At 43.1% G+C, this 19,846-nt stretch overlaps 2 protein-coding genes across 2 annotated transcripts; one reads left to right on the top strand and one right to left on the bottom strand.

Moving 5' to 3' along the window:
* The first annotated feature begins 98 nt into the window (after window positions 1-98).
* Window positions 99-4,958, top strand: LOC101763770 (casein kinase 1-like protein HD16). Its single transcript, XM_004963296.3, has 15 exons — window positions 99-685; window positions 771-976; window positions 1,081-1,150; window positions 1,249-1,304; window positions 1,410-1,481; window positions 1,568-1,662; window positions 1,792-1,858; window positions 1,950-2,079; window positions 2,198-2,416; window positions 2,523-2,647; window positions 2,962-3,136; window positions 3,208-3,298; window positions 3,898-4,055; window positions 4,305-4,493; window positions 4,585-4,958. Exons 1-15 carry the CDS (start codon window positions 599-601, stop codon window positions 4,642-4,644), a joined length of 1,800 nt encoding a protein of 599 aa, XP_004963353.1. The 5' UTR covers window positions 99-598; the 3' UTR covers window positions 4,645-4,958.
* LOC101764447 (sodium/hydrogen exchanger 8) lies at window positions 4,900-18,824 on the bottom strand. Its single transcript, XM_004963297.4, has 22 exons — window positions 18,552-18,824; window positions 18,358-18,408; window positions 18,134-18,225; window positions 17,729-17,806; window positions 17,502-17,659; window positions 16,951-17,052; window positions 16,751-16,868; window positions 16,616-16,668; window positions 16,473-16,538; window positions 15,125-15,169; window positions 14,925-14,980; window positions 14,086-14,270; window positions 13,924-13,974; window positions 13,744-13,851; window positions 11,516-11,747; window positions 8,175-8,477; window positions 7,245-7,342; window positions 6,894-7,025; window positions 6,573-6,791; window positions 6,276-6,482; window positions 5,941-6,196; window positions 4,900-5,844 (listed from the first exon to the last, which is right to left on the bottom strand). Exons 1-22 carry the CDS (start codon window positions 18,694-18,696, stop codon window positions 5,117-5,119), a joined length of 3,483 nt encoding a protein of 1,160 aa, XP_004963354.1. The 5' UTR covers window positions 18,697-18,824; the 3' UTR covers window positions 4,900-5,116.
* Window positions 18,825-19,846: the final 1,022 nt, after the last annotated feature.

The raw sequence follows: 19,846 nt of genomic DNA, 5'->3' as shown, positions 1-19,846 counted from the left end.
AATGTTGGGCAAGTTGGTTTCTTGTTGTGATCTTGATTCCGTGGCGAATGATCAAGAGCACCGTCGGATCATTTTGAGCTCAGAAGGGGGCTTTTGGCAATTCTCTCTCCTTTTCTTTTCCCACCGCAGCAGCCAGCAGGAACGTCTCGCTGCGCGCTGTGCTGCTGTCTGTGTCGGGCAGCCGCAATCCGCATCCCCGCAGCGCAATCCGAATCAGATCGATCAATCCCCTTCCCCCTCGCCTCTCCTGCTCCTCGGAAGCCCGGGCGGAGCCGCGCAGAGGCCGCGGCGTTCCACCAGGTAAAGTAAAGTAAAGTTCAAGCTGGAATCCCCAATCCATCGATTGCGAGTTTGCTGCTGCTCAAACCTAGTACAACTCAATCTTACCTATTATGTCGTAGATCGATCGACCGATTGATCGCTCCACCATCTTCAAAATAGATAGATGATGCTCCGCCGCGATTCCATGGCGCCGCCGCCATGCCCCCGCAGCCCGCCGTCCTGACCCAAACCCCAACCCCGTTCCTTGTGGGAAGATCACAAGAGCAAACCAAACCAAACCAAACCAAACCCCACCCACCCCCACCAGAGGAACAGGATGGCCGACAGCGGCGGACTTAGCGCCAACAACGCCGCCGCCGCCCACGACGACGACGACGCCAACACCGCGCCTTTCCCCGACACCGTCCGTATCTATCTATATACTCCTCTTTCCTTTGTTTCTAGATAGATCCATGCCTGATGGTTCTGATTGAGGATCCCCTTACCAGGTCCAGGTCGGAGGATCCCCCGAGTACAAGGTCGAGAGGAAGCTGGGCAAAGGTGGCTTCGGCCATGTCTTTCTTGGCCGACGCCTAACTGCTGCCCACGCTGCACGCTCCTCGGCTTCCGCTGCCCAAGAGGTTGCCATCAAATTTGAGCACACTAGCAGCAAGGGCTGTAGCTACGGCCCTCCGTGCGAATGGCAAGTCTACACGTAAGTTGCCTTCCTCTTCCACCACCAACCGCAGGCAATGCTGCCGTTCTACTACGTTACTGATAATGACCTTTGTATGTGCTTGCCTTTCATTGATGCATCAGTGCTCTAGGAGGCACGCACGGCGTGCCCAAGGTGCATTATAAAGGCCGCCAGGGTGACTACTATGTCATGGTACCATTCTTCTCCTTTCTGCCTGCCGCCTCCTGCAAGCAGCTGCTAATCTGCGATGGATGGATGCCGCTTCTAATTTATTTGGTTCCTTTTTTCAGATTATGGATATGCTGGGGCCTAGCTTGTGGGATTCTTGGAATTCATTAGGCCAATCGTGAGTTCCTCAACTCTACCACCTCTCCCAGTACTTCTCTTTCCTTGAAATTTTCTTTCTTTTCTCCCCTTCCTGTTTGTAATAACTTGTGATGAAAACTTCCAGCATGTCATCGGAAATGGTGGCCTGCATTGCCGTGGAGTCCATTTCCATCTTGGAAAGCATGCATTCTAAAGGGTAGGCAGACATCTCAAGGTTGCCTAACAGCTATGTTTAATTCATCAGGCATTTTTTTATGCTTCTATTTTTCTTTTTCTTTTCAGATATGTGCATGGAGATGTCAAACCTGAGAACTTTCTTCTGGGTCAGCCTTCAACGCCTCAAGAAAAGAAACTTTATCTTGTGGATCTTGGATTAGGTAAACAAGCCGGTACCGACCAATATGTTATTCACTTGCATTATTCTGGTGAAATCGCCTCCCTTTCTTAGACTACTGGTGGCAGTGTTGATCATCTTAACTGCTTATGTGTTAATTTTCACTTGCCAGCAACAAAGTGGAGAGATGCTGCTAGTGGACAGCATGTTGGTTATGATCAACGTCCTGATGCCTTTAGGTTTGTCGCTTTGTCGTCCATGTTTCATAGTTGTCAGCTCAATATGATATTAGTTCTCTGTCTAAACTTCTCTTTTGCCTTTATAATCTAGAGGAACAGTAAGATATGCTAGTGTCCATGCACATTTAGGAAGAACTGCTAGCAGGAGGGATGACTTGGAATCACTTGCCTATACACTAGTATTTCTTCATAGGGGCAGGTTGCCATGGCAAGGATACCAGGTATCTTACTGTCTAATCTGTTATCTTTCCCTCTCCAGTCTCCATTCAGAGCCATTTTTCTTGAGTGGTCTTGTTTCGACCATTTAACTTCCTTTTTTTTGTGGGTTTGTATTTACAGGGCGATAATAAATCATTTTTGGTGTGCAAGAGGAAGATGAGTACCTCACCTGAGAGCCTTTGCGGCATATGTCCTCAACCTTTCAAACAGTTTCTCGAAACTGTTGTCAACATGAAGTTTGATGAGGAGCCAAACTATTCCAAATTGATTTCTTTGTTTGATAGCTTAATTGGACCAAACCCTTCTATCAGGCCTATCAATACTGATGGAGCCCAAAAGGTTCGTTTCAGGCATCACATACTTATTTGAGTTTAAGTGAAATGAACCTGAAAAATATGGATACTGGTTTATATATTCTTTTTTTTGGGACACGTTCACCCTGCAGGTAGGGCAGAAGCGTGCCAGGTTGCTTAATGATGATGACGGCCATGTGAAAAAGAAGATTCGGTTGGGTGCTCCGGCAACACAGTGGATTTCAGTATACAATTCAAGGTCACCTATGAAACAGAGGTCAGTGTTAATTATCAAGCTAACTTTCTTCTGTATGTATATTCTGTTTCAAGTATCCATGCAGAGTTATATTAGCATGGTGCACTCTGTATTGTTCTGATTTTCTTTTTAAAGCAAGCTCTATTTTTACTATTTGGATTATAATTTTTTTTTAAAAAAAGAATCTGATTCAGTGAAAGGAACCAAGTTGAAACACTCATGGCAAGACTGAATGTAGTTTATATCTTCTATCGTCTTTTAGATTCATGGATGCACAACCACCTTTATGTGTGTTTTGTCAGTATAAAAGGCTGATTAAGTTTTGCCATTGATAGGTACCACTATAATGTGGCTGACACAAGGTTAGCACAGCATGTGGAGAAAGGAAATGAGGATGGTTTGTTGATAAGTTCAATATCATCATGTGCAAATCTTTGGGCAATCATTATGGATGCAGGAACTGGCTTCACAGCTCAAGTCTATGAGCTGTCTCCACACTTTCTTCATAAGGTAGGACCTTCCCATTTGCACCTCATGTAATTCACTCTTGTTCGCCGTTCTCAATTTTTGCACAAGAACAGGAATGGATTATGGAACAGTGGGATAAAAGTTTCTACATCAGTTCTGTTGCTGGCTCCAACAATGGAAGTTCTCTTGTTGTGATGTCCAAAGGTATCGATATTTTTCTTGTGACTTACCTTACCCCCAATTTGCTTGGGGCAAATAGGACTTGTTGTTGCTGTTGCTGCATATATGTTCATTACATCCTTATCCCTTTCTTTTCTGCCTGTACTAGACAGCTGCAGTATATTTGTGACTACTCTATGTTTTTCCCTATAGTTTATAATGTACCAAAAGTAAACCTGAGCAACAAAGAGGGAAAAAAACACTTTGAACTTAAGGCCTCGCCAGTTGCTTGACAGCAGGATCAGTATCTGCTCAAACACCCTTGATATACTTATCATCTGAATTACATGTCAATCCCTTGGTGCTTATCCTTTTCCCTTCGTTCATAGATATACTCCCTCCCTTGGTTACAACTGTCGTATTTCATAGATATTCTCCCTCCGTTCCAAATTGTATATCGTTTTGACTTTTCTAGGTTCATAGATATTATTATGCACCTAGACGTACACTATATCTAGATGCATAATAATATCTATGAACCTAAAAAAGCTAAAATGACCTACAATTTGGAACGGAGGGAGTAGTTATTTAGCTGGTCCCCTAACATAGTATGTTTGTCACTTTGTCTATTTAATGATGACCAGGCACACCATATACACAGCAGTCTTACAAAGTCAGTGATTCCTTCCCGTTTAAATGGATAAACAAGAAGTGGAAGGAAGGTTTTCACGTGACTTCAATGGCAACATCAGGCAGTCGATGGGCTATAGTCATGTCCCGCAGTGCTGGATTTTCTGAGCAGGTGAGATGTTTGCACAGATGCTAAACTCCATATACAGTAGACAACATCTTGTCCTAGAGGTTTTAATATTTTCTTTCATGCTGCACTATTTGCATAGGACAGTAAAAGTGTTCCGATAGTAATGTGATTTTCTAAACATTGCTCAGGTGCACTTTCACTCTAGTTAGGTCTGGTATTTGATTCATGGAATAGCCTCAAAGTGACTTGTGCCTTGATCTCATTGTACTTAAAACATTGCAACTCTTGCAGGTTGTGGAATTGGACTTCCTCTACCCAAGCGAGGGCATCCATAGACGCTGGGACAATGGCTATCGTATTACCGCTATGGCTGCCACAATGGACCAATCTGCGCTGATCCTAAGCAAGCCAAGGCGTCGCCCAAGAGATGAGACACAAGAGACTCTGCGGACTACACAGTTTCCCAGTCAACATGTCAAGGTAGGATACACGAGCTGTTGTTGTATGCAGATTGGTTTAGCCTTACTAGTGTGTTTTTTTCTTACTTGTTCCTTTGGCTGTCGCATCACAGGAGAAGTGGGCTAAGAACCTCTACCTTGCTGGGATATGCTATGGGCGAACCGTGGCTTAACATCGTCGGCTGCTGACCTAGCTGTTCTTGATGTATATTTTGAGTTTTTGTCCCTCTGGTACCAGCATCAGCCACAGGGCAGTGTCTTAGTCCTTGGAAGATGATGAATCCTGATGTATGTATCTGAACCTGATTGTAGGTCGGGGTCTCGTAAGTTAATCGGGGGGAAAGGCTTCTTATCAGCCGGGCTACTCAGGTCCAATAAAAATGAGTCTGTCATGTGCCTCTTGCAGTGCGCTTTTTACATCATGTCATTATTGGTATCCTAGGAATTTTTCCAGGAATTTCAATGGGAAAAAATGTATCAGAATCCATGTAACCAGGATTCCAAAAGGCCCTGCATATACAGCATGGAGATGTCCCTACTTAGCAGAGTATCAATACAAAGTGAAGGGAGAAGAATGTGTCCCTTTTACTTTTGCTATACAATACACGCAGCAACGATGCGCTCATGTTACAGGACAAAACAATGTTACTGGTCCTGCGGCGGCGGTGGCGGCGAATGAACCGCGGCGGCGGACTGACGGAAAGAGAGCATGCTGGGAGAGTCGACTCTGACGATGACCTCTTCCCCGCCGGAGTCGTCGCTCGAGTTGTCGTCTTGCACCGCCGTCCGTTGCTGCTGGCCTGCGGAGGTCGCTGGAGCAGCAGTTGTGGCCTCGCCAGCAGTGGCGTCTTTCGGCGCCGCCACTCGCTTCATGTTGGAACCCTCCGACTGCACGGAGAGCAGAGGCCGCGTGTTGGATGGCCTCGACGGCACCCGGGGGTAGGAAGAGCTGTGCCTATGGTTCGCCGCCGGCATGCGATGGGGCTTCTGCCGCCGGTGACCCTGCTGGCCAGAGGTGAGGTTCACCATGCTGCCGTACATGCTCAGCTGCAGCGCCCTGGCAGAGAAGCTACCCGGCTGGTTTCTGATCTCAGCTAGGCTGGCACTGTGGCCTCCCCGGGACCTCCTGAAGCTCTCTGGCCAACACAGCAAGCCGCTGTGCTCCTTGCTCATTGTCCGTGGTGGTGGCTCATGGCCGTGAGACAGCAGCGACACGCTTCGTGGTGGCTCATGGCCGTGAGACAGCAGCGACACGCTTCGCTGAAGATCGGCCTCTGCCTCGGAGGTCCTGACCATATCGAAGAAGATGATCCGCGCTCTAGCCTCCACTTGGTAGCTGGGTGCATTATGACAGTAGTCTATATGATTCACGGCTGCAAGCATGAAAAAAAAAACTCAGAATCCTTTCTTTTTCTCCCTTTTTTTTTCTTTTGAACGTATATGAGGAGGTGAGAGGATTGCTTGGAAACCTGAGGACTCGAGTCCAAATAAGCTCAAGTCAGCATTTGATGGCAGAAGCACCCCAGGAGGCGTGATCAGCTGGCTCCTGGTCTTCAAGAATCCTTCCAGCAAAATGCCAACGTAATTCTGCTCAAGTTCGATGTCTTCCCCCTTGATGTATATGTTCATCGTCGACCTTTCAGCAACAAGAACCCTGATCTCATGCATTGCCATTTTCTCAAATATCTGAGGAAGCAAGAGCCTAGCAATGACCAGAGCGCTTTCCTGCGATTTCCATTCGATTGAGCGCCATTAGATACAGATTCTGACGCAAACTTCACTATGTAAATCAGTACTGTATTACCTGCCACAGGAAAAGTTCAATTGAATGATCTGACTGACGCAGCTCCTCTATCTTTTCAGCTTCGATGAAGAAACAATGTACCACGGAATCTGTGATCATGTCACATATATGGGGCTTTCCGATCAGCACCTCATACAGACCCAAAGTGCTTCCATGTGATAAAATTGGATCCAAGGAATGCCTTCTGCTTAATCTTTGACTTGTCCACTGTTGGGGGGGGAAGTCATAAGCACATTAGAACAAAATCGGAACAGACGCCAACCAAGATGCATCAGTGTTGTTGAGGCACAAACAGACCTTTACTACACCAATAGAAACAAGCCATATACCAGTTGGCCTTGAGCCTTCCCGGTATAGGACTGTGCCATGTCCTCGTACAGTTTCCTTTGTATTGCTTAGCAAAGGATCACGTGCAGCAGCCGGCAGTGCGCCTACCAAAGGATGAGTGTTTAGAAGCTCACTAACTCTTGGCATTTTCACTAGCGGTGGATTCCTCTTCAACTTCTTCAAGTCCGTCTGCCAAGTCAATTAGCTTACTGGAGTTTAGAATATTTATTGCAATTTGCAAACTGTTTCCAGAGGGAGAATAACAAATGATAAGTTGCATATTCCATCTACCTGCAAAGCATCATCTAAATGGACCATTTCCTTCTCTTCCAGCAACCCAATCTTCTGGAGGTTTTGAATATACTCACTCAAGTGTGTCAATACGGAATATGTGACTTGCCGTGTCTTTAGCACACGCAGCACCTGAAAATTGGGGGCAAAGTTTCAAAATCAGATAGTGCAATTTATCAGTTTGTTTATGCAATGATCTTTCTCTTCGTTACTATATTGGTTTTGCACTTTATTCCCCATGTTTTATGAAAAATAAAACTGATATGTGAATATTTTATGAAGATTTCATGTAGGAACTGAAGGTACCACAGCAGTTGAATGAAATGACAGAAGCACATTGTAACCACAAACCTGTGGAAATGTAACTCGAACATCTTCCAAGAATTTTTTAGCTTCCTCTCCCTCAGCATTACTTTCATCAATAACAATTCTTGCAACCTCACTATCACCTGACGAGAGAATAAGACAACAAATAATAAATAGGGAAGTTGAAGGGCATTAGCATCATATCAGCAGATTGAAGTCAGGTTATCTACAAAACAGAATAAAAGGTGGATGCATCCAAAACCATAAAGGAATGACATTTTCAATCTTCAAAGTAACTGAAACATAAATTGAACTTCCTCCAGGTTCGTCCTCATTGAGCTAACATAGTTTGACCCATCAACAATTCCGGCCTATAAAGTGGTTTTGCAGTGAAGAGGGCTCTGTCACCCCAAATGACCAGATAGTTTGTGTTGTGGACACCTTTGTTGGGCGCACCTACCAGCACAAGCGACACAACAAGAAGTCGGCTGCAGCTCCACAAAACTAGCAGTCGAATTCAGTTTGTTAGCGGCAGAGTCTTAGGCCATAGTTATCCTTTGGTTTTTAGTGAGTTTGTTAGGATCGGCCTTATATAAGCCAGAGAGACAATTGAGTTTGCTAAGCAAGGATTAGTCTCCAAGGTTCAGAGCCCCAATGGAGGGAGAACTGGGCCAACCTCGCCATTGTTCCTATCCACTAGATCAATAAAGCTCTCCGGTATAAGTCACAGTCAGTTTGACAATTAAATGATTTAACAGATTTTATGGTAAAGGTAAACCCTTCTTAAAGTCTGCTTTCTCTTGCCATTTATGATCTACAGGTAAAAAACAATGTACACCTACAGAACAATATGTCCACCGCACATGTAAATCTCATATGCAATTAGCACTTAGATTTTTCCCCCTCTTTTTGCACCACAAAGAAATAACAGGTAATTTGAAGGAAAGAACATATCAAGAGTTCCCAATACATTACCAAGAAAATCATGTAACTGCCGCCTTGCAATTCTGTGAGCACGAAGAAATGCAGCACAGATGTAACATCCTGACTCCAATCTTTCAACTGTGAAGTATGTGACAAGCTTTCGTGGCAACCTGCTCATCTGAAGGAACCTATAGTAATTCGGGAACTGGACATTGGACTTTAAACCTTTCCAATCACATAATGGTTGTCTGGAAACAAGATCCATAGCTTCATCAACCGATCTCATCAGAATATTTGCCGTAGCTTGAGTTATTCGTCCCTCTTCAAGCATTCCCCAGTAAGCGGCTTGCACACCTGTTCAAAAATATGTGCGAATAAATTGTCTCCTCTATAAACATTCATAACAACACTTACTAAGTTGCATAACTATAGGAGATAGAACCATTGAGGGAACAGTAAGCAAACAGTTTATGGATAAATACATAATGCAATGAGAAGGGTGTAAAAATTGAAGGGCAAATGGACATCAGTCACATCTCCAGACATATCAAACAGATAAAAGATTTCTCAGCAAAAGAAAATATATCAAAATAACGGAGGCCCAAATGTTATGGATTTGGTTAACCGACTGATTTAGAAAACTAAACAACCTGAACTTACTAACCTTATCTTCCTAACAAATCTTATCTCTCTAACAAACCAATCTAAACAAACTAAAGATAAGTGCTGCTTCTGGTTGATGCTGCTGCGCCATGCCAAGCTCATGCCAACAATACTATCACTAGCAACGTAGCAATTCATTTAGAAGACAGATGATGTATCATCAAGCTACAAAGGTGGAAGGGCCTAAAACTCAGCTATGAAAAATGGGACAAAAAGGATTTGTTGTTTTTGTAACTAGTAAGCTGCTCCAATAGGCTAATGTCAACAAGAAATGGTGAATATAACAGTATTTTTCACTTTATCATTTCAATAAGAAGGTATGGATAAGGAAACCTTAGAGCAATTAAGCTGTATGTGCATGGGTACAGGTCTGAGCATCAATGCTACAACACTCTCCTTTGGCAGGCCAGTCGGAGGATATTTCCTCGTACCAATCGTAAATGCTCTAAGGTCACCAAAATTTGTATATTTCTTCTTGCATTCTAATTATAGAAAAAATAAAAATAACAACTTTTAGCTCCAAATGACTGGAAGATCTAGCAAAACAATTATACCTTCCATGTTTTGATCTTCCCATAGAAAACATCAAATGTTCAAATGATTATCACTTTTACACGAGAAAGGGGGTCTGTGGAGACATAGGGAAACACCGCACGCCCTTGGAGGGGGATGATCTTTCATATATATAGCCATATAGGCTTAGTGTACAAGAAACATGAGTACAACACAGATACGACTATACATACTCTAATACCCGCCCGCAATCGCAAGGGGAGTTAGGCGAACGCCAAGACTGGTCCTAAAGTCAGTAAACAACTGTAGGGAGACCTTTTGTCATGATGTCCGCATACTGATGCGCTGAGGGGATGTGGAGAACACGGACCTACCCGAGCGCGACCTTCTCACGGATGAAGTGGATATCAATCTCTATATGCTTTGTGCGACGATGATGGACGGGATTGGCGGTCATATAGACAGCGGTCACATTGTCACAGTAGACAACCATCGCAGAAGCAATAGGAACATGAAGATCCTGAAGGAGCTGGTGCATCCAACAGCACTCAGCAACTGCATGAGCCACAGCCTGGTACTCCGCCTCTGCATTGGAACAGGAGACGGTGGTTTGGCATTTGGAGGACCAAGACACCAAAGTATCGCCGAGGTAGACATAGTAGCCAGAAGTGGAGCACCGCGAGTCGGGGCAGCCTGCCCAATCCACATCTGAATAGGCCATGAGAGAATCAACGGGACCAGCAGCGTCCAATGTGCCCTTCACATAGCAAAGGATACGCTTGACCAATGCAAGATGAGGCTCACGCGGATCATGCATGAAGAGGCAGACTTGTTGAACAGCATAGGCCAAATCAGCACGAGTCAAAGTAAGATACTGAAGGGCTCCGGCAAGACTCCTGTACTCCGATGAATTAGTAATGGGGGCACCATCAGCAGCAGAGAGTTTGGACTTGCTGTCCACTGGCGTCGACGTGGGATGACAGTCAGCCATACCGGCGTGCTGGAGAAGATCAACTGCATATTGTCTCTGGAACAAGCCATCGGAGGTGCGAGTGACTGAAATGCCAAAAAAGTGGTGGAGGACCCCAGGATCGGTCATGGCAAACTCCGAGTGGAGTCGAGTGATGATCTGATGAAGCACGTCTACAGATGAGGCAGTGAGAACAATGTCGTCGACATAGAGCAGCAGGTATGCAATACTGGCACCATCCTTGAAGACAAACAGCAATGTGTCGGAGGGCGATGGTACAAATCCCACCTGGTGAATATAAGTGGCAAACCGCTGCTACCAGAAGCGAGGAGCTTGCTTAAGCACATAGAGCGACTTCTGCAGTAGGCACACATGATCTAGCGCTGAAGGATCAACAAATCCAGGAGGCTGTTGGCAATAGACGGTCTCATGAAGATGGCCATGGAGAAAGGCTTTCTTCACATCAAGCTAATGAATCGGCCACTGACAAGAGACAGCAATGCTCAGAACAGTCCGTATGGTGGCGGGCTTCACGACCGGGCTGAATGTCTCGTCATAGTCAATCCCATAATGCTGAGAGAATCCACAGTCTACCCAACGCGCCTTGTGCCGAGCCAGAGTGCCATCTGAGTGAAATTTGTGTTTAAAAATCCACTTGGAGGGGCCTAAACGTTGCCATGCAGGGGAGGAAGGAGAAGGCCTGCTGATCAGATTGGATCGGCAGGGGGTGGAGAAGGCGGTGCCAGGAGGATCGGTGTTGCTGGTGGGTGGCACGCGTGCGAAGCGCATGGCGGCTAGGGCAGCAGAAGGGTGGACGAATCAGGGGGTACCCGGACTCATGATACCATGTAGAGAGATAGGAAACACCGCACGCCCTTGGAGGGGGGTGACCTTTCATATATATAGCCATATAGGCTTGGTGTACAAGAAACATGAGTATACATACTCTAATAGGGTCCAACCTTGAAGCCTAAGTATCACTAATTCTTCTTTTTTTGCGAAGCTAAGTATCACTAACTCGCCGCAGATATCCACTCTAGGAGCCGCATGTGAATAGTACCAGTGGTCATAGAATAAGTTAACTAAAAGGGTTATGAAAATAAATTACATTAAGCCTAAGAAAATATTTATAAAAGGCCTTAATCACAAAAGGGAAGAGAACCTATGCTGATTGGATATGTTAATACATCACTTCAATACCTTTACACAATATTTTTCATCAGTAAAATGATAAGCGATAACATACCATTCAAAAGCCTCTCTCGAATATCTCTTAAATTCATGGTATGCATGTGGTCATCTTTGTCACCAACATCATGGGGATGCTCTGGATCATCGTCCAAGTCATTCAAACATGTGATATGTTTCTTTACAGTAGCCCAGTCAGCAGGTCCTAGTTCCTCATCTTCCCTAAGCTCACCAAAAGCCTCTAATGCTTTGTTTAGCATTTCATATCTTGTATACTTCAATACGCGAAGCTGCAAAAAAACATATTAGTCTTTATCTGGAGCTTGAAGTGAACATATATTCATAACTGAGCACTAGTTGTGCTTATGGAAGCAATAAATCAGTAACAATCTGGGACAGCTAGAAGTTGGTGAATGAAGAGGCTTCCTTAATGATAGTGACAAAGGAATCCTGAACAAAGCATGCAAAATTATTAATCCACTTTTCACAAATAAGTGTAATATTAGTCTTGTTCAGAGAGGAATTATAGCATCCAAATGGAACCCAATGTTTTGGTGGTCGTTTTCTTCATAGCAACAGATCAGCATGTTATGATATTTCCAGCTAAAGAGGGGAAATCAGTTGCCCTTGATTTTCAGCTACCTTTGTTAATCACTTGGGATTACATTTGGTTTGGGGAACGTTGTCAGAGAGAGGGAGGGAGGGATGTGTATTCCTGTATGTTGCCCCCATCAGGCTATAATTCAATGTAAGTTCTATTCATAACATGGTATCTGAGATGGGTTAGCTTTAGGGTTTTTTTTCAATCTTCCACTGTCGCTCACCTTCGGGGACTGTCTTCAATTCTCGGGTGAGGCCTCATTGTTCTTCGCGTCACTACGTCGTGCCTCATCAGCAGCACTTCTTGGGGGCAGCTAAATCGTATTGCTTCATATGGAGCAGTGAGCCTGTGACGGTCCTTTGGCTGATAGCCGTGCTGCGAGCCTACCATGCTTCTACTGTGGCTATCTTTAGCTCTCTCTTCATAGCCTTTCTTCTGTTGTGTCCATCCAAGTCAAATATCTCATTGTGTTCATCTTTGCCATGCAAGTCCACGTATTTCTTGGTAGTCAGCTGTTTTTTCCTTGTGCTTGCCTTTCGTTTTGGCTAATCTCTTATTGTCTTTATTTTGCGCAATCTCTTCTTTTGTTGTCATCGCCATAACTCTGCTTCTATGCTTTCTTTTGCACTTCTTCACCTAGATTCATTGGTCACTAAGGCTCCATGCTTTGATGAAATTTTTGCAGAGTTGAATGTATTAGTTTTTTGCATTATGTCTAACCTGGAGTTGCAAAAGGGGTGCTCCAAAAGAATGAACTACAGCTCAACCAACTCCATGGAGTTGGGCTGCTCCACAAATTTTGTGGAGTAGGGGTGTTTGGCTGGCCCCACTCAGCTCTAGACTGGAGTTTGGAGTTGGAGCCATGCCAAACAGGCCCTTACTGTCAACTGTTTCAAATGAAACCCTATTGCATATGTCTTCTATTTCAGAGGGGGAGGGGGTGTTAACAGTGTAGAGTCCTTTACATCTCTTTTTCATGTACTCCTATCTATTACCTCATGGAGCTATTATTGAATACAAATTCTATTCATAACAGCAGTACTCCCTCCATTCCACAATATTTGTCAATGGCCTCGGCAGAAAACGTTCCACAATGTTTGTCCATTGAGGATATAAAGGATTAGTTATTGCAATATTTCCACTCACTAACCCCAATAACATGCTCTGGTACAAGAGAAATTATCGTACTATGGCATTTAGTAGGTGCAAGGACGGTCATTTCACATTGTTTTTTTTCTTGAAACTAGTACTTTCTTAATCTGTGCACGTGGTGTCCTATGGAAAAATATTGTAGAAGAGAACTAGGAATATGGGATAATCTATTCTTCTCTTTGTTGCCTCATCGATAGCATCTAGAGTTTAATTGGTCTCTCCACGTTTTCCCCCCTTGGAGGCTTGGATATTCTAGAGTTAAGTCTAGCTTTTGTGAGTCAACTGGTGACCGTTAACCTTGATATATTGAAGGCATTAGGCTAAGTGGCAGCACATAAAACATTGCCTTCACCACTTCACTAATAAAGTAATAATTAGTCGAAGATAGAGGACAGATGGGTACTTCACTAATAAAGTAATAATTAGTCGAAGATAGAGGACAGATGGATATAAATGGAACTCAAAAGATTTCTAAAACAAGCAAAACCTAAATACCAAGCTGGAATTGGTAGATGGCAATTTGTGAAGCTAACCTTTGTGGCTGACAGTTTGTCCATGCCAAGCATACGTAACAAAAATTGTGTGGTTGAACCATTAAAAATCAATGTTAGAAACACGATGCCACCAGTGAAGAACACAAACTGCATAAGATATAACATTAGCAAAGTCCAAAACTAGATATTTGGCACTTTCACACACAAAAAGGGGCATACCATCATTCCAACTTCCGGTTTAATATAAGGTTGAACTGCATCACTGGTACGCTATTAAAAGTATTCCAATAAATGCGTTAGAAAACTCTGTAGTAGACTAATGTACTTGAAAATGAAGCACAAATGAAAGGGTTCATTGGTACACAAATGAAACTAACTTACCTTAACAGATAACGATAGTGACAGAGCAACAGCTCCTCGCAGCCCTGACCAAACAAGAATCATGGCCTCTTTCAAGTCCAACCCATACCCAAAGTGACGCAACAATGGGTACAAAGCACTAACAACTATAAGTCGGGATATTTGCACAAAGACATAGAGCAGAAGAAGGAAGCCCCACGAAGTGCCTACAAGAGCCAAGAGATAAAATGAATGTACACATAATGAGGTTTAATAGAATTAAGCTCATAGTACAGAAAGCTCATATCAGAACTAAGAAATATTATCAAATTGTAACACTTGAATCATATGAAAAACATGATTTTGTAGCAATGGTATCTAACCCAAGATGAAACGTTCAAGTTTTTTTACTAATCAAATGCCAAGTGTTTGAAGGATCGGCTGATTGCAGTTGAATAAGAAGTGCAATCCTATGGCACCAAAATTCAGCAGCAGGGCAGAGGGATCCTATTATCTTTAATAGCACATTAACAGCATGTTATTCATTCCACTATGATGAACATGGAATAACTCACTATCAGAACTAGAAAAGTAAATTTTTCTTTAGTTCACCAAGGTTTTTCCAGAGATTTTGAAGCAACAAAGGTGTCAATGGTTATGGGCAAAGCTGAGATGATGTTAATTAATTCAGGTGGATATCTATATGTTGCATCAAAGCCTGAGCTAAGCACAAATGAGAGCTCATCCTTGTGTATTCATGAAAAACTGAAATAGTTGCGTTGGGTCTTCAATAAATTTTGAACTTTAAATAATCAATTTTGAGCCTCAAAAATAAATCCACCAAACAGCAGAAGACATTTCAGGGGGTACATGATGCATACCATGCGTCTCAAAATGGACATTATTTTGTAGAACACCATCTGCAATAACAACCCCACTGAAGGGGATTCACAAGTAAGAAATTTTACAGATGTGTCGTTATGAAGCATACAATCAAAACACCTAGAAGTTTGGATCAGCTGGACATAAACAGAAAAATCAAATAATATTTTTCCCACATGTACAGAAGAGCTGCCAATACCTCAGTATAAAAATAAGTGTGTTTGCAATGTAAGCAACCATTTCCCTGAATACAAGAAAAACAGCAAGCAAACATGAAACTCAGATCAGATATATATACTAAAATATCATAAAAATAAAGGACTATCTTATAGAATATATACATGATCATGTACATAACTTAAAGAAGTAAAAGAGTCCATTATTTGATGTGTATCAAATAATATCAAGATTAGGCTACCTTAATTCAGTGTCAACTGAGAAGATTGCAAGGTACTAGAAAATAACAATGGCCAAATTATTCATCAACAAAACTAGGGTAGGCATTCAGTGACACTATGAGTGCTGACGGAATAATTCCATGCGAACATTTGATAATAATGCTTGTGTATTTTTATGGTTTTATTAGTTTACTTTTTGTTGGTTACAGGTCCAGATTAAAATTGCTAATAAATAGCAGGGAGGACCCTCGAATTAGTTTCTGAAGTGCAATAAGTATTAAGTAGTTCCAATTCCACTACCATGACTCAACCTTGCTTTGGCACACAGGACCTATGAGATGAACGCTTAAGGAGTAGCAAACATTGACCACCGTCTCCCCTCGAACAACCCCCCCCCCCCCCCCCCCCCTCCGTCACCCCCTCACCCCCAACCCACCCAACAAAAGGAAAAGAAAAAAGCTGGTAACATTAGTCATCCACGCCACTTGCTTCATCTCTGGCACTGGCTTGGCCTGCTCGGGGTAGAAAAGCAGGATTCGAGGAAGAGGGCTGAGAATATGGCTTACTTTTGGTTTTATAGTGATTAGCTAGGTTTCAGAAAAGTTGACATAGCCTTGGCAGCTAATTTTGCAGGTCAAAGCCCCTTGCTCCAATATAGCAAGTGGAGGGAACCAGCTGGGAAAATTAAGATATCTCATGTTATTGTGCATCGTAGGAGTACAGAGACCCAACCCATGTCGCAAGTTCAATGACCACCATGAATATATTTTTTCTTGGACACACAGGAGTACTGTTTCACTGCATTAAGAAGTTTTAAGTGGAGGGCTCCAAAGCATACAATTTATTCAAATGCTGCTAAATGTTCTAGGACATAAATGATGAAGTTCTATGCTAAGGAGATTTAACAAATCATTGTTAAAGTAGGTGCTAAAAAAAGCTGGCACTTGGACGCTGACAATAAAGCTGTGCCTTTACAACAGCACATAGATTTAAATAGTAATCCTGTTGAAGTAATGCTGAAAGAAAGTAAACATGAACAGCATAAAAAACTTATGGAATACACGGAACAGATACACAACTACTAGGTCAAGAATTTGTCAAGAATATTTATGTCCATTGATAATAGAGTGACTTGTTTCTCTAACATACCAGAAATGGTGTAAACTTTGCTGACTTTCGCCCTTAAAAGCAGTTTTTGCAAAAGCTGCATAGAACCTGCCCAAGTGACATGGTTAATACAAGAGTAGTAGTATTAAAAATGCAAAACTATTTGTCAGCACAAATTTACTAACATTCCCAGTGTCATGACAGTCAAAACACCAGAGACCTCCAGTGAATCTTGTGCCTGATATAAATGAACATTAACAACAGCAAAGCCTCTGAGAAAATAGAGGGAAGTAAGGACTCCTGAAGTGGCATGGCCTTACAGTGAAGAAAGCTATATAGCTGACAGCAAGAGTAAGCGCAATCTCTATGATTGTATCATTAAAAATAAATCCCAACCACAGTACTGATACGATTCCGAATGCAAGGCCCAGAGCAACACTGGTCAAAGAAGATACTAATTAGAATTATAAGCACATAGACATATAATTCACTTTGAATTTAATAAAGAAATCCCACATACGCTCCAAGTGAAACTTCTGACAGGAACTTTATTATTGCGCCAGCATCAAAGGTTCTTCCAAGCACCATTCGATAGAACAGCTGATAGACAACAATAGCAGTCCTGTAGAATTTGTGGTTATTTAGGATGATTGAAGCTCTTATAGATTTCATAACTGAACTTGAAATTTTAATATTTTGAGGTATCCTTAATATACCACATTACCCCAATATGACTAATACATACAATGAGGAGAATGAATTCCATAGCAACTAGTCAAGGGTGTCCTGTATGCTCAAATAAGGACGGTGCATAGTTAACAAAATCTTGAATTTCGGATTTTAACTTATATAAATAGTGTGACAGTTTCTAATATGACTATTGACTATAAAAGCTTTGGCAGCTTTGGTTTTTAGCACGATTCTGCAAATACTTTCAAATTTAGTTTTAGCATGGATATTTTTTCGACCTAGTAGTGACTAGAACAGGAACTCCAGTTTATAGTGTTCATCTCCATACCCTCTTCCAGAGTCCAATACTACTGATTGCACAATTTTGTTCAAGTAGCTTACCCATCATTCATTAAGGATTCACCCTCAATGATTGTACTGAGCTTTTTACTTGCTCCAAGTTCTTTTAGCAGTGCAACCACAGCAACAGGATCAGTTGCACTAAGCAGTCCACCAAGTAACAATGATATTTTCCAGCTCCAGTTGTAAGGAAAAGTGAGCTGTGGGACACCAGTTAGGAAGCATTGGGATATATTAAATAATGTCTCATCATCTCTCTAAGCACATACCTTTACAGCAGCGCCAAGTAAAAATGTTGATATTAGAACGCCGGGTCCAGCAAGTAACACCATTTGTGCCATACATCTCTGCAAAATAAGCATTGTAGTCTACACTCAACAAACATATGTGGACTACTAAAGAAAATCACAGCAGAAGAGATCCATAGCCAGCATTATTATTTATTAGAAGCGGTGATAACAGAGGACCAAATATGATGCATCAGCTGCAGGTTGAGTATACAGCACTACACAAGATACAGGAGGTATCCCAACAGATTGAGAACCCCACACAACAGAATTTATAAGACTAATTAGTGGCTTTTTCATAGCAATCTGCTTTTCCAGGGAGTTATGAACCGTAATTCCAAACTAGAATGGCTTTCCATGGTGCATGGATAAACAGAGAGTGTGTACCTTTATTTGGTGTATTTCCATGGAGAAGGAGCTTTCAAAGAGGAGTGCAGGTAGAAAAACAGCCAGCAGAAGGTCAGGGTTTATGTTGGCCCCTGCAATTTAATAATTTTATTGGAAGGATAACTCTAATAATTAAGTAAGAGAAGGAAAAGCAGGTAGATCACCTTACCTCGCCTAGATGTGGAATGAATTGAAGTATTTATTAGGATGAATTAGGAACTTACAGATACGAATTCCAGCTCCAAGTTTGCCTAGACCATGGTGTGTTCCGTACTCTGGAAGGCGAGGAAAGTAAAAGGAGAGAATTGTTCATGGTGATCAGAGTGTATTTACTATTTACTATCACTGTAGCAGATGAGTGACTGAATTGCAGGTACGGGAAGAGAAGGGCGGGGGGGAATGGAATCGCATCTCTTACCGAGGGAGCCGAGCGCGACGCCGAGGACGAGAAGGGCGACGGTGTAGGGGACGCGGGTGCCGCGGAGGAGGTGGCGGGAGGCGATGCCCAGCACGAGCGACACCCCGACGAAGAGCACGGCGTCGTCGGGCTCAGGCTCACCCATCCCTTCCCTTGGATGGATGGGAGGAGGAGGAGGAAGAGCAACGCCTGGGCTTTGCTTGGCTTGGCTGAAAGACTGAGAAGCAGAAACCTCGCCAGGAGAGGAGGAGGAGAAGCCTCTTCCTCTTGTAGTCTGTTATAAGTTAGCGCTAAGATGTCGTCGTATTCAATTGCGTGAGCTCAGGCACCACCTCCTGATGAGTTCGCTTTTTTTTCTCTCTTTTTTGTTAATTGCTAATGAACATGCTAATGAGATGAGATGAGCATGCTAATTGCTAATGAACATGTGAGTTATGAGCTTGATGTCTCCGTTGGAGAGAAAAGGCATGTGGTTGGATGTGATGTGATTAATTTGACCCCGGCACAGCTGACCTTAACAACCAGCTCCAGCAGGCGATAATGTTTAATATCGCTACCACGTCCATCCTTGGCAGCATCCTCGCTGCTAAAGTATTATTAACAAGTAACCTTTTTAACCTCCAAATTACACAGTATATTCTCATGTAGTACATTGTCGTTAGTAATGAATATAGAGTCTCATTTCATTATTAAAAAACCCGTGATTTTCTCGTCATTTGAGAACCAGGAGACAGGTCTGATGGGAGGCGGGCGAAGAGGGTCCCGTGCGCCGACGCTCCAAGGGCCTGTTTGCTTAACTGCCTGGACCAGGCAGCAAGATGCAGGCAGCAAGCAAACAGGAGGGAGGGGCATCCAACCGCAGGCCGTCGATGGGTTAACTGCCTGGACCAGGAAGCAGCAAGATGCAGGCAACAAGCAAAGCCCCAAGTGCCAATAGGCAGGACCACAAGAGGCCGGAGGCGACAGTTCCAGGCCCGCAAGAAAGCCGCCAAAGGCCGTGGGCATTGCTCATGCCTTAATACTGGACGCATGTCCCTCACTTGGTTCTTCTGGTGCTAACAACTAGTGTTAACTGAGCATTGTGAAGAAATGGTAAATAAGAACGCAATGTTAAACTACATTGTAATTTGTATGTTTATTTTAATTTTTGTTTAGAGTGGCTTGTGGTGGGCTTGCTGTTAGAATTAGCTTTAGTTTCAAAACTGACCTAAACGCATCAGATAAGCATTATATGCAGACACCGAGGCCCACGATTCGGGCCTGTAGCTAGGCCCATGATGATGATGACCAAGATG

This window comes from Setaria italica, chromosome III (assembly GCF_000263155.2).
Source record: "Setaria italica strain Yugu1 chromosome III, Setaria_italica_v2.0, whole genome shotgun sequence".
Taxonomy (NCBI): Eukaryota; Viridiplantae; Streptophyta; class Magnoliopsida; order Poales; family Poaceae; genus Setaria; species Setaria italica.
Note: the sequence above shows the minus strand (reverse complement) of the source record. Positions and strands in the feature narration are given on the sequence as shown.